The sequence below is a fragment of the Dermacentor albipictus genome, chromosome 1 (assembly GCF_038994185.2).
Source record: "Dermacentor albipictus isolate Rhodes 1998 colony chromosome 1, USDA_Dalb.pri_finalv2, whole genome shotgun sequence".
Taxonomy (NCBI): domain Eukaryota; kingdom Metazoa; phylum Arthropoda; class Arachnida; order Ixodida; family Ixodidae; genus Dermacentor; species Dermacentor albipictus.
This window is the reverse complement of record NC_091821.1, coordinates 399,045,398-399,060,438: the sequence shown is the minus strand read 5'-3', so window position 1 is coordinate 399,060,438 and position 15,041 is coordinate 399,045,398. Positions and strand designations below refer to the sequence as shown.

Below are 15,041 nucleotides of genomic sequence, written 5' to 3'. Positions count from 1 at the left end.
GTGTGACTTATCAGAATCACAACCCGATTTCCAGCGAAGCTGCTTCTTTCGAGCGGTTGCAACAAAATCTTCAGTTGCCTGCAATTAAATAAAATACTTCAAAACTTTGTCTATATGACTTGTTCGCGGTTTCAAACGAACGACCGAACCTATCCAGCATATAATGTCTTCGGGGACTTCGCAATTACAAATTCGTTAATTAATCCATACACCTTTTACTTTGCGGGAACATTAGCCATAACGTTTCACCATTTTCACTAAATTTGATCTTGGTGGCCTTTACAGTACCCCGAGAGCAGCAGGTTAAATCCTGCGTTGTTATTAAAATAAACTTAATTATAACGCTCCGCGGATGGGCCTATACATACGTAATTTATACTGCTGAGGTCGTATTCGGCCACACACTTTGAACTTCGTTTACACATTACCATTACCGAGCATTCAGTGATTATTTCGAAAGCACGTAGTTAACATAGAGACGTCAAAACTTTCGGTACACACGTCACGCATAGATCGGCCCCGATTTCCTCATATGATATATCTGCCGTTTATGGTCCTCTCACGGAAGAGCAATAAATAAATAAATAAATAAATAAATAAATAAATAAATAAATAAATAAATAAATAAATAAATAAATAAAATTAAGCGTTTCATATCACGCTTACAAGCGCGGGCCGGAAACGTGGGTTTAACAATTTTGCGGAAATGACTCGGCTCCTTACCTGATAATAGGTGGCATGCATTTTGTGGGGTTCCGTGACATCTTCGCTTATAAATCCACAGAAAATTATTTGACAATTCATGATGGAGGTCATCGTGACGCATTCAACGACAGACTTTATTTTTTCGTAAAAAAAATAAAACCTACACAGCATGTCGAAACATAAAAAAGAAGAGAATTGCCCATGACAACATGACTAGCCCTTACTTCAGCGGCATCTATTGGAACAGAAAGGTGGTAAGAAAGGAAACCAAATCCACCGTGTGCTCACTAAATATACAGGAAAGGCAGGCATATATGCGCGACTCAAGCTAAACCACTGGCTCATTTGCGCGGAAATTTTACGCAGAGGTAGCATATTCCGGCAGGTTAACTTTATTATACCGCGTTTGCGTGCACAAGCGCGCAATTGGCCATATCGTACGCTATACGTGTGTCGGATAAACGCGCTATTTCACGCAAAACCAAGAACGACTTTCGAAATAGGACGGAACACACATCACGCCGAGCGCGACTTATAGAAACCCACACCGCACATTACTCACGTGTTAAATCCACAAACATAACCATTAGCTCTTGCATGGGCACAACAGCCGACAGATTGACATCGTGGTGGCGCTCGGTCGCGCGAGCGGCGTATAATAGCAAGAGGATAGTAGCAAGAGCTTGGTGGCGCAACCCACCGCCCCGTTCCAAAGGGGACGCTCATAGCATCTATCCACCCATCCATTCATTCATCCATCCATCCATCCATTGGCGTTCAGTCGTTCGGCGGCTCGAACACAAGGCAAGTGATCAGAACACACGAGGCACCGAGGTGAACCTATACCGGAAAATGCTATCTCCGCGCAAAATTTTACAACGAATTAACGTGCCAGTTGTTTAGCTTGAGTCATGCACATACATACACCTGGCATTCATATCTAGGTGACACGCGGTATGTGTATATATCAACAACGTGGGGAACACACTGTCAAATAATTTACACCCCTAAAAGTGAAAAAGAGTGTAAATGTGTCTATAACTCACACTCTTAGGGTGTGCAAAACGAGAACAAGGTGAAAGCAGGAGCCAACGAGTCGACAAGTGGACTTGTCTTCTTCAAGGCTCTTAGGGTGTGATTTATATAACTGACACCCTAAGAGCGCGAGTTATAGACGCATTTACGCCCTTTTGACTTTTAAGGGTGCCAATTATTTTGCAGTGCGGGACAGGAACACCAAAATGAATAGTACAAAACCAGAAAAACACGAATGCAGGGAAGGCACACACACATGTACACACACACACACACACACACACACACACAGCGAATGGCACAGCGCCAACTCTCAAAACAGCACGGTGTGCTATATCGGCTGTGTACACAACCATCGTGCACCGTATATGCCATTTGCAAAGCGCCGAAATGACCAGTGGTCAGAGGTGCGGTTTTTCGCGGACGTTCTGTGCCTCGCAAGGTGCCGACACTGATATATATATATATATATATATATATATATATATATATATATATATATATATATATATATATATATATATATATATAAACGGCGCGATCGTTACCTAACCGCGAATTGGAGCATCACGGAAACGAACCCGGTTGCTAAAGAGAAATTAAGGAACAACACTAAATAACTTTAGCTGTGGAGAGTTGTTCTTTTCAAATTCAATTTTAGTTCACCTATAGCGAGGGAGAAAAAAAAAGAAGTTCGTTATTACTAGAAAAAAGAAATGAAAGAAGAACTTCCCTTCATTGAACTCGGCACACACGCAAAAAAAGAAAACAATAATAATAAATGTGTCACGGCGGCGGCGGAACCCTGTTTTTCCTTTGTGCCTCTCTTTCGGCTTAATAAGCGTTCTCTCAGATTTCAAAAGTGACCGTTCTGCTATCGCAGAATCGTAATTTACTAGTACAGCCAAGCCTAATACTTCTCTATGATGTCACTTCAACCTGGGACACAATGTTGCCCGATGCAAAACGGCAAATGCGCCCAAGAAAACATGGAAACAATGCGGCGTTTGCATACATACGTGTCTTGTCTTCCGTCTAAAGCATAGCGGATTTTGAGGCGCGAACGCTACCTATCAAAAGCACGCTTCCTCCTTTGTCACCTTTCAATCTAGGTTTATTCATTTTTTTTTTCAACCAACGATGGCGACGCGTTGCCTGCCAGTCATAACAAAATTGAGTATAGTTGTCGGGCAAGTCCATCTGTTGACCCTTTCTTCGGGCCGGTCAGGAAGTGACCTTATTTCCGCGCATTTGTCAAGTGCACAACGGTGTACGGAGTACGGAGTACTCCGTACGGTGTACGGAGTGCGGTGTACGGAGTGTTGCACGTGTAGCAATACTGATAATTTAGGAAGGCTGACGAGCATATATGACCTCCTTCGGATGCCCTTGCGCGTGAATACAGAGAAAACTGTGCGCGTTGCGGGACGAAGGGCTTCACTGCGCGATGCATTCGTTAATTCATGCATTCGATGCATTCGTCAGTACGTGTGACTGTGACCGTGTAGCGTTTGCACAAATCGTTAAGTATGGGCGACCGAAACTGAAGCACGTGGCTAACACCTTAAACACGCAACTCGTACATCATCGGTCCTTAAACTGAAGCTATATATACTTCGGCATTATCAAAACCAGTCGTTCTGTGCAGGGGAACCATTGATTTCTTCGGGTTTCAGGCGAAAAGCTTAGGTACCTTGTTTAACACATCACGAAATGGTTGCCCGTATAGAGCAGCTCGCTTTGGTTCCAATAAATACCGTCGATCGTAGCTATGGGTGTGGACATATAATAATGTGATACCACATACAGACATAAAAGAAGGAAAGCTACCGAAGGACAGCATATACATAGTCTGCGTATCTCACTCTTGAATGAACTAGTACTAAAAAAAAAAGAACGTGAGATTTGCAAAATCACTAAGATTAGATAAATTACTAAGACATGAAAAAAAGCTCTTGCAAGACAAAGGAATCTGCATTACAAAGTAGTTGCCCCCACGGAAACTACTTTTTAGCGCTGACGATAGCAGCATGCTTCCTTTAAAAAACTGAATGAAATGACATGTGCGCTGCCTATGTTGTGCTTTCTCGACTCACAGCTGACAAAACAAAACGCAAGTTATAAACACGCGTCACCGTACTATATGGTGGTACAAGACACCACTGCCCAGAACGCTATAAGGCAGTGCTCCTGAAGAGAATTGTGCGCGAGAATATTTTTTGTGGCCGCCTATTACACAAGATTCTACTTCGTTTCTTCAATACTGCACACAACACCAATTGGGACATGCGTCACCTGCAAGAATCTGCCGTACACTGTCGATTTCCCTTAATTCAACCGCGGCGGCACATGCAAAAGTAGTCCGAACATTGCGTATCCGACGTTCAAAGCCAAAATGCACTGTTCAAAGAGCTTCGGCGCCTTCCGAACGCGGCGTCGTATTAAAAGGGAAGGTCGAGTTATCCGAAGTCGACAATACATTGTACAAAGAACGAAAAGAAGCCGGCAGTGATAACGTTACAGCTGGCAGAAACTAAAGACTTCAAAGCCGTCAGCTGAAGCCAGGCTTCCGAGACTTTGGTCAATGGGCGGAACGAAGAAACACAAGAACGGAACTCGCGCGGTCAGCCTATACCGACTCGGCGCCACAGGAACAGAACCATGTATGTAAAAGACTAAAGGCACGACCACTTCCGCGGAGTGCTGCAAAAGAGGGAAAAGTCCTGAAGGCTGCAGGTAGCATTTTCGCTGCTGGCATCACGCCGTTGCAGCCGAAAACGCAGGTGTTTCTTCACGCGACTCAACGACAGCACGCCTGAAGTTGGCGCGGTCACAGTCCCCGCGAAGGATCTATGACCTTGCAAAAAAAAAAGAAGAAAAAAGAAAATCACTGGACGCAAAAGACGTATTGCGGGATGCTTCGGCATCATCACGGACAGCGCGTCCGTCAGCTGGCAACCGCACGCTGGCCGGACTCGTACGTCGGGTTCTGGAAGTTCGACACGGCGTGCTTGAAGATGGGGTTCGTATCCTGCGGCGAGAAATACAAGGACACACGAGTTTATTCAATGGCGTTGTAAACGCGCGCAATTGAACCAAAATGTAAAGGTAACTTAGAAAATAGGTGCCATTTACGCGAGATCTAGCCATGTCAGCATGTTATAGCGGTAGCCATATGGCAGCACTACACGAACGTTCGTATGAGAGCAGTGGCGACGACAGGAGGGGAGCGCCATTCAACGCGGGCCCGGCTCCTCGCCATCCTCGTCACACTCGTTGCCAGAGCGAGCACCAGCAGGAGAGCGCGGTAGCGGACAAGTAACCGTATAGCCTGTCTCTTGCTGCATGCATGCATCATGCCTTCAAGAGTTCTAGAAACATAGCGTTCGCTAAACATTCTCCATACGACATTGCGATCTAATAGTTGTCCTACGTTTATAGGCGGCCAGGGGAGAGACACCCTCCTTCGATTTCCAAGTTGTATGAAGAGAGAGAGAGAGAGAGAGAAACGAAGTGTTAAGACAGGGAGGTTAAGCAAGGACGTGCCCACTTGTCTACCCTACACTTGGGGGAGGGGAAAAACGGATAAAAAGAAGGAAAGACAAGAAAACTAAAATAAGGACGCAGTCATTCTGAACACACCCGCAAAGCAATGCATAGTGGCTGTGGTATACTGCTTGCCGCAAATCCCTTCCGCGCACGACGGGAGTTACACGAACATAATTTCTCACTGTAACCACTAACGGCACACGTTGAGGAAGGTGGCTTCGTGCAGGCGGCGAATACTTTCCCAGTCCGCGTCGATATGCGAGAGCGAAAACCTTCGTGCCAACGCGTGAACATATTTCGCGTGGCCGGTGTTCCGCGCTGCGTTCTTCGAGCACCGAACGTTTAGTCGCACCACAACACGCGGGGGCTGCCGCGGACTCACCGAGCCCCACTGGGTGTTCTGGATCTCCTTGTCGAACTTCTCGTACTCGACGCGGTCCCTGAGGTAGACGAGGAAGCGCACGATGCACACGACGAGCAGGCCGACGAGCACGATGCCGCCCACCAGTCCTCCCACGATGTACCACGTGAGCGCCTCGCGGCCACAGTCTGCAGCCGCGGCCACGTTGACCGCGTGACGTTGGGACGGCGGGAGAGACAGACGTGGACCCAGCATTGCGAAGGGGGGAAAGAAGGAAAGAAACAAACACACCGCAACGTCAGTTACACGGCGCCGTTGCAACACGAACATGCGCACACGAAATTTTCAGACGTTTCTAGAAGTGCATTATGGTCAGTCTCGCTGTTCTCGAGCAAAAACAGTGTCTGTGAAGGATTAACGGGGACCAACGATCACTTGTCGATAAGTGCAGTACAGACCTACATCCGTCACAGGCGGTGACAGAAATATTGACTGCACTGACTTCGGGAAGTAACATACAGCACCTCGCTCTACGTTTCAGCAGTGCGACACAGTGCCACCTGCACGCCGTCTTTAGTTTCGCACGCTACGGGCTCAGCTCAGAACGACAGTTCACAGCATTCCACGCGCCTGCGGGAACGGTATACAGCGCAGGGTCCGTGCAGGAGCAGCCGCGGGCTGATTCTGTACGAACACAGAACTGCAAGTGAACTGCACAGTTGGCAATTTGCGAAGCGCAGGGCGAGTCGAAAGGGCCTAAAAAGTGCTGGCTCACTTGCTGAGGCGAAAACTCCGACCAGGTGTAAACTGTCAAAAACGTATACAGTTGTCCACACACTCGCATATATAGAGCACTCGTGCTACCGCGATGCAAAGCAAATAAAGAGAAATACGAAATCATCTACCAGGTTCCGGACACCGCGCTGAAAACTGTTGTCACTTGCGTGTCCAGGGGAGGTATTCTGTAGGAGCCCACCAAGTGAACCCGTCCATTTCGTCTGCTGCCGAAGTGCTGATTGGCTGTGGCGACTGGCTGCTGTGGATGCGCAGCCCAGCCCAGCCAATCAGAACTTCAACAGCAGACGAACAGCAGACATGTCCACTAGGTGGATCCTTACAGAAAACCTCCCCTGACGACTACCTGTGTCTACGAGCATTGCCTATCAAGCCAAGCAGCAACAAAATAATATCGCTTTCATCGACCCGCAGCGCAAATACACCCAAGAGTTCTAAGCAGAAATGTGGACGTCTGTACGAAGCATAAAAATAAAAAATTAAAAAAACAACGCGTAACAAAAATTAAATCAGTTTAGAAAATTGCTTCCGCGTAAGCACGAAGCAGTTGTTACGATGAAGAACTCGGTATGCAACAAAACCAGGACGGCAACAAACAACGTTGAATTCAGTCAGAGAGCCAGCCATTCGAGCTGAATGGCTCTTTCTATTTTCACTTTGTGCCAGAGAAGCGCCTCCTCCTCCTCACCTTTGGTGGTCTGCGCCCTGATGACTAGCTCGTTCTGCTCGTCGTAGGAGTAGACGAACGCGAAGGAGCAGCTGTCGTCGTCCTTGAAGATGCACTTGCGCTCCTCGGGGTCCGTGGCTGCGCGACGAGAGAGGACGAACAGCTGCGTCACTGTGCGCGGACGATGGGGATCGTACTATATATGTACATGTGTGCATAAAAGTTTTTCTCTATGGTGGAGGGGGAGGGGCACCGGTGCTCTTTTCTGCACCACTCTTCTGCCGCAAGGCTTCGCCTGTTAGATGCAGAAATAAAGAAGTTTAAAAAAAAAGTTTTCCTGGCGTAAATTTTCTAGGAAGCCAAAATAAAAAAGACGCCACCGGATTTTCAAAAGCGACTTGGCAACGATTATTGTTCCAAGCGGGTAACAGCTAGCGAAGAGAGGGAGGTTTAGCGTCGTTCATTTGCTATTCGTATCTGCAGTCTGTGTCTTCCTTTGCATTATTATTATTATTATTATTATTATTATTATTATTATTATTATTATTATTATTATTATTATTATTATTTGTTGTTGTTGCTACCGGGTAAATTACTGTATTACTGTTGTTCCTTTAACGTGTGTAGAATAGGAATAAAATAGATCTTGAAATTAATAACTGAACTACGTTTCGAACGACACACAGTGACGAACAAAGTGGTTCGCTATAAGACAGCTTAACCCCTTTAAGCTCTCTAACCCCTTTATACCACTTCACTTTGGTCGGCACTCCGTCTTTCCTCTTCCTAATTTGAGAAGAGAGCATGAATAGAAAAAAAAGAACAAACAAACAAACAAACAAACAAAAGCAGCGCGCGGATGTGCTTAAAAGTGTTAACAATAACAGTGTACACAGACGTGCTGCAATGTTCACGATGCAGTTCGGAGCTCCGTATACGTGCGAACCATTTCGCCGACCAACTCGGACGGCACGCAGTAGCCAAATAAGCACAACGAGCGGAAGCTATACCAGACCGGCTCTTGCCAAGGTTGAAGAATGGGCGTGTTGGTATAGCATATTAGAGGTTGGATCGCGCAACATTTTGACGGGACACACAGAAAAGAAACACACACCACAAAGCGCTCTGCGGTGTGTGTTTGTCTTCTGCGTGTCTCGTCAGAATGTTGCGCGACCCAACCTCTAACAGACCGGCTCGCCGTACACAGCAGCAGGAGGAGGACACGTGGCGCGAGTGCGCGCATGCTGTACCTTCGGCGCTGTCCACGGGCACGATGGTCAGCGAGCTGCAGTTGTGGCGGCACTCGTCCTCGCTCATCCCTCCGGACTGGAAGACGACGCACTGGACGCAGCTGCGGAACTCGGAACACTGGCCCACGCAGGCCTGCGCGGAGAGAGAGGGGACGTGGTTGCCGAGGTACTTGTGCTTCGTCGCGGTGGCCACACATCATCATCATCATCATCATCATCATCATCATCATCATCATCATCATCATCCTGGTTAAGCCCACCGCAGGGCAAAGGCCTCTCCCATACTTCTCCAACTACCCCGGTCACAACGTGGAGGCCGCAACGGCTCCTTATTTTAAAAAAAGACCGCTTGCGCTGCTCATCGACTGAATGGGTCTGGTTGTCTTCCACTGCCAATGGAGAAGTACACGGTGCGCGGACTTCAGAGATCGTCACACACGCGAGTTGACTCAGTCTTTGTGTGTGTATGTGTTTGATGCGAGAAAGCTAAAGAAAAACACACGAGCAGTACATGAACTAGTGACATTCCCAGAATTCTCGTTGTTGTTGTTAACCGCGCCCTCAACGGCGTAACTGTTTGGAGCACGGAATTCGAAGAAAAGAGAGGAATGAAAAGAAAGGCAAGAAAGAGAGAGACGCGTCCACGTTCGGATCGATATAAGTTGGACGCATACTTACTCAAGCGACTACAACACTTCTAATATATTTCCAGGCTCAATTGCGAGGTCGCGGGGAAGTTCGTATTTTATGCGAGTTCTGTGCTCCGAAAGCTTTCGTCGCCTCTACACGCGCCGCGCGAGTAATCGGAGCTGTTGACCAGAGCTCCGTGGCGAGGATTGTGTGGCGCTATATATACGCCAAAGCTCGAGCGAGCAATTAAGGAGGCGCGCGCTCACCCTCAAAGTCCAAAGTCCTAAACACGGGCGGCCCGTCAAGCCGTGTATGCAGCCCGCGTGGCCTCTCGGTATGCAGTGAACCTTTGGCCCCAAGCAACGCCACAGTGCGAAACGAGCACATGCGAGCGCTATGTACGCAGCCCAACGTTTCGCGTGAGTTTGAGACCGCCTGGTCTATAGAGAGCCACAGCCGCTCGATAAGGAAACACTCAACCTCGTGTGTATGCGGGTAGGGGTGTGCGCATATTCGAAACTTTGGGATAACGAATTGAATATATTGTTCGATTCAATTCAGTCTTCGAAACTATGGGCGAACTCGGTCTTCAGAATCAACATAAGAGTCGAATAGTCACTATTTCTAAATACGAATATTTTTCCGATAGATTTCGAATATTTCACATCGTCAACCGTGCGCAATCAAACAATAAAACTGGAGAGAAATCAAAGGTAATCTTAATAATCGCGGCTAGGCATAAAACACGCGACGCTATGCGCATAGAGGTGCAGGCAACGTCGCTCTGCAGGGAGCCAGAATTCCCCGGTTAAACCGCGATCATTCGCACTATTCGGACAGTGCCGTGTATATATGAGAACAAACGTGTTCCTAAAATGCTCCATTTGCGCTTTCATTAAGCAGCGTTTCGTAACGGGCAATGTGATGACAGAAATTTCCTAACATTATTCACATTATAGGAAGTGAACACTTTTTCGCAATAACGGTGGAAACGGTGGTTCATTATTCGAAAAGTTTTCGATAATTCAATTCCATTCGTTTGTGGCAGTGGCGTAGCCAGGAAACTTGTTTTTTGCCTCCCTTCCCCCCTTTACTGCGCAGCCTCTGGCGGCACTGTTTTATTCCGTCTCAAGAATTACTATTAGAGCGCCCCCACACGGCAGTGGCAAGCAATGAAGCGGCACTAAAGATTGAAACCGCCCCGCGCAATGCAGTGCGTGTATATATATATATATATATATATATATATATATATACATGTGTGTGTTGGGGGGGGAGGGGGGGGGTGTTTGTGCAGGAAAGAGACGACGAACCTCTTGGGATTAAGACGTGTTCACTTAACGTGTTTTCGGCTGGTGGGCCAGCCTTCGTCAGAGTACAGGTGTCACTTCCAAAAGGTACGTCGTCTCTTTCCCGCATATGTTACCTACATGCTTAACTTCGGAGAAACCCCATATAAACCCCGTAACCCTCCAGGGTTACGCGCAGGGCTCCCCGGGTAGAGAGAGAGAGAGAGAGAGGCGACGCACCGCGCAGTCCTGGCAGAAGGGTCCGGCGAAGCGTCCCCGGGCGTCGGCGTGGCACACGCAGCGGCCGCACACGCAGTCCCCGTGGCCCGAGCACAGGCGGCCGCTGCCGGAGTCCTGCGGCGCCACGCACGCCTCGTTGGTCGCGGGGCAGCCGCAGGCAGCACCCTGCCAGCCCGGCCGGCACTGGCACTCGCCGCCGCAGCAGACGCCCCGGTCGGGTCCTCCGCACACGCGGCCCTCGGAGTCGCGCTCGCACGAGAAGGTGTCGCACTCGCACCACTGGCCGAACACGCGGCCGCCGGGAACCCCCTGCGCGCGCAGGCAGGCACGCACGGTCGTGAGAATCGTACGCGCTGTGCGCTGAGGCACTGTCAGTGGTAGGAGAGAACGCGTTAGAAGAAACGGAGGCAGCCTGGCACCACTGGTCTCTGGAAAGGGAACAACTAAACCCTTTCCGACATCGAAGGGGTGGAGAAAAAGGGAGGGCACGGGAAAGGAACACCGAGGAATGACACACAACAGGCACAGGGAAAATAGAAGAGAGAAGGAGGCCAATAAATATTCAACGCTATCGTATATGTAAAACAAACAAACAAACAAACAAACAAACAAACAAACAAACAAAGCAGTAAATTGATACCGCTGTCCCAAGCTTTATGGTCGTATTCTCTCTGCGCAAGAAGTCGTACAAACCGATATTGAAAAAAAAAATTTGCTTAAGGCCCGCGACCGCCGTCCTTGGATAAGTCTCTAATGAGTTAATACGGTAGGTGGACGTATGAAACTACCCGTGGGCTGGACGAACGCTTTTGTACAATCGAAAGCTGTTGCAGGCACGACGACGACCCGCCACTTATTAACGCCCATAAGCATTCTTTGGCGACTACCCCGGCGAAATCTGTCCGTCACGCGAAAAGTGTAATGCCTTGTACTTGCACAAAAATGAGTAATGTGAGAAGTTAAGACACTTACTCGTTATAATAGTGTAAATGTAGGTGATTGGTAGCTTTATAAGCGATAATGAACAACTGAAAAAAAAGAAGAAAGAAATGATCAGAGAGGAAACCGCTATCGTCAGGCCGCCTTGAAAGCTTACTTTACCGCATCATGAGTGTGTGTGCAGAGAAGCCTGCTGTGGGCCTACTGATTATAAAAATAGGATAGGAGGATAGGAATAACTTTAATGAAGTGCCGGCAAACGACGATTTAACGTGTCGTGACGCTGGCCAAGCGTCGACCCGGGGTTATGCCCTACTCTGCACTAGCCCAGTTGGGCCCGTTTGTAGTGGGTCATGAGGCTTGTGCTTCTCGAGCGCACCCCGGGCCTGCTGGACGGCCCATAGTTGTGAGCTCTGGGTGAAGCACGTGCAGCGTTGCGGGGGCGAGGAGTGACGCGGTCTGTAGTTGTCTTAGGATTACGGCCTCCTCCCGACTGAGTGCCGGGTGGGGAGGCGGCATTGTCCGTCGAGCTAAGCGGTAACACTTAGTTACTTCGGCATAACTGGTCGTACCAGTTATGGTTCCAGTCGTACATAACTGGTTGTACCAATCAGTTATTCTTATTATAAAAATAAGAATAACTGATTGGTACATGCGGTAATAGTTTAATAATAATAATAATAATAATAATAATAATAATAATAATAATAATAATAATAATAATAATAATAATAATAATAATAATGGCGTTAAAATAGAAAAAAAATACTGGTGATGTCTCGGTTTCCGCGTCAAGTTCGTAACAAAAATTTCATTTATTTGGGGCCGGAAAAGCGATGGGTAAGCATGAATAAGCGAGGAAAAGCAAGTAAGCATAAGTGAAGACTAATCAAAGAATGCTTACGCATTAGTAGACATTTCTCAGAATTCCTGTAGCATTTTTTTTCTTTAAGGACCGTCAATGATTGGGAGGGTCGCACAGTTCTGCATACTCACTGGTGGATCATAGCACTTGCACTCGCCACAGACGCAGTCGCCGCGATGTGAACACAGCTCGGCGCTCGAGTTGTCCCTGTGGAGAAGGGTTGACAGAGGCAGTGGCACACGCTATAAGGACGTCGTCCCGGAAGGGCTTCTCCCGCCGTAACCGTCGAAGATTGCTTCAGAAACTGGAGAAAATGCTTACAGATACGAGCCACTTTTCCTTGTTGTTACTGCACTTCAATTAAAAATGACAGTTAATTTCCCCTATGCTTGCTTCAGATTCATCGTCTGTTGACTTCGTATGACTGCATAACTAACAAAAACTTAGTCCCTCGGTTCCCCTGGCTCTTTCCGATCAAATACTGCGTCAGCCGTATTAGTTCGCAGCGATCGCTCGCAAGTCGCGAGCGCACTTATGCGGTATACAAGCAGGATCATTCGCTAAGAAATTATGCCAAACTTTTAGTAAGCATTTGTACGCGTCTTAATGAACCCAGCAATACATCTCTCAAAGCGCCTTCAGTCTCTATTTGTATGTACAGATATTCAGCTCGCGCTAGCCCAGATCCTCTGCTCGCAACAGTCGTTTGAAATTGTTGAGCTACACTCGCGGACAACTTTTGGTGGCAATGAAGGGAAAAGCTACGGAGGCAAAGCGCGCACAAGTGAGAGCGCTTCAGGAAGGAGTCCGGCGTTTTAATCCGCGTTAGTTTATAGGCTGGAGAAGACAAAACGTAGACATCTTATTAGTAACAGTTAAATAAGTACAGAATAAACCTCCGAATGTAAAAGTTTACTCATTTGGCGGCTTTTCCCTTCCGCGTCGGGGCAAACGCGAAACCGTTGCACATGGAAGCTGCGTCGATTCATCGTCTGTTCCGAGCAACCAGAAGCACTGTCAACGCTGCCGGACTACTTGGCGCCGTAGCACATGTGCAGCAGCCACGCGCCCGTAGCTTTCCCTTCATTGCCCTTCATAGTTCTGCAGATTATGGGGACGCACGCGCGCGCAGAAGATAGGAGTACGAAGCTCACATTAGGTGCTTATAGGAGGGACAAATTGAAAGGAATGACTAAACAGCCAACCACCTCTTCTGAACGAATGACTTCAAGTAAAACCTACAGTGCTTTTCTCGTGTGCTGCATTCACAGCGTGTATACTACAGGTGCGTGTCGCAAGATCTCGACACATATACATAATGCATCGGGCGCGAAAAGCATATATGTACGCAGAAAGCACATCCGATTCAACTGAAGAATTAAATTATGAGGTATTACGTGTGTCCAAACCATTATTTGATTACAAGGTTCGCCTTAGTGAGGGATCTCCGGAATAATTTGGACCACCGGGGGTTCTTTATCGCGCACATAAACCTAAATATACGCGAGCGTTTCTTGCACTTCTTCCCCCATCTAAATGCGACCGCCGCAGTCGGGAATCGAACTCGCAACCTCGTGCTCAGCAGTGCAACGCCATATCCAAGCCAGCGCACGGCGTGAAAAACCATCCGTTCTACGTATATGTGACTGGTCGTATCGACAAGAAATTCAACAGGATTTCAACAAGTTCCCAACAGGTTCCAGTAGTCGCGAGCAGTCATATACATTTCTCACACGTCGTCCGAAGGACCGGGCAGTCTTGATGACCCTCTACCCCTTCACGCGTGCAGTGACATGCGCGTTGACGCCAAAGTTATGCGGAGCGCGCGCGTAAGCACATTTAGCGGTGACGGTCATTTCTTTGGGTGATCGAGGGCCTCGTCACGGATGCGCGCGAAGGGACTGTCCGCGGGATGGCGCCGTCGCGTGGAACCACACACCCGCACGAGGGGGTAGGGGGACTGACCTCCGGCAGAGCGCCGTGTGCTGCTCCAGCTGGCTGCCCAGGCACTCGCAGCGCTTGCCGTAGAAGCTGGTCTCGCAGTCGCAGGCGCCACACACCGCGCTGCCCCGGCCGCTGCAGGAGCTGCTGTTCGCCTCCTGCGTGGTGAAGGTGCGTGCATATCGTGTGACCTTCGGGAATAAAAAAAAATTAAATTTTGAATGCACTGAATTGAACTTGTCATTGCCAATTTGAATTGGTCCGAGACAGGTACACTGACCAACCTACCGAGCGACCCGCACATCCCGGCTGTTCCCTGTTCTGGTGTAGGCATTGTGTGGAAGGCTCTGGACACGCGTACACGGCGACAACAGATAATAATACATAGCGGGACATGTATTAATTCTACGTGTATTTTTCAGTACTTACCCGTTGTTGCCTATATCTGTTTGCCGAGTCCTTGACGCACGTATGAAGCGGAAGCTATTCCGATGCAGGCTCAGCCCGTGGGCCTCTCAAAGGCAACGAGTCCGTTTTGTTTGCCCATACTTCGTGAGCTTTCAGTGTACCTTACACTTCGTCACGCGCTTCACGAGAGAAACATGGTGCCTTCATAGTGCCATGCACGGGGTCGTACATGCACGACCCCGTGCATTCGTGTCACACAAGGTAAGTGGTACATTTCGTGCAAATTCGCAGCCACGTCCTTGCATTTCTCGCAGTTATAAATTGTGCAGGAGTCTTCTCATTCTGCACGAGCACGGAAATGCTATAT

The 15,041-nt window shown here is 48.2% G+C and overlaps 1 protein-coding gene across 1 annotated transcript in view; it reads right to left on the bottom strand.

The window, feature by feature from the left end:
* Positions 1 to 2,279: 2,279 nt before the first annotated feature.
* The window catches only part of LOC135921299 (integrin beta-PS-like), a 52,220-nt gene continuing 39,458 nt past the window's right edge, over positions 2,280 to 15,041 (bottom strand). Inside the window, exons 15-21 of the mRNA XM_065455621.1 lie at positions 14,291 to 14,424; positions 12,457 to 12,532; positions 10,522 to 10,830; positions 8,363 to 8,495; positions 7,134 to 7,250; positions 5,672 to 5,838; positions 2,280 to 4,771 (exon numbers count right to left, since the gene is read on the bottom strand). Coding sequence (XP_065311693.1) covers positions 4,688 to 4,771; positions 5,672 to 5,838; positions 7,134 to 7,250; positions 8,363 to 8,495; positions 10,522 to 10,830; positions 12,457 to 12,532; positions 14,291 to 14,424 — 1,020 coding nt within the window. The 3' untranslated portion in view covers positions 2,280 to 4,687. The remainder of the gene's footprint in view (positions 4,772 to 5,671; positions 5,839 to 7,133; positions 7,251 to 8,362; positions 8,496 to 10,521; positions 10,831 to 12,456; positions 12,533 to 14,290; positions 14,425 to 15,041) is intronic.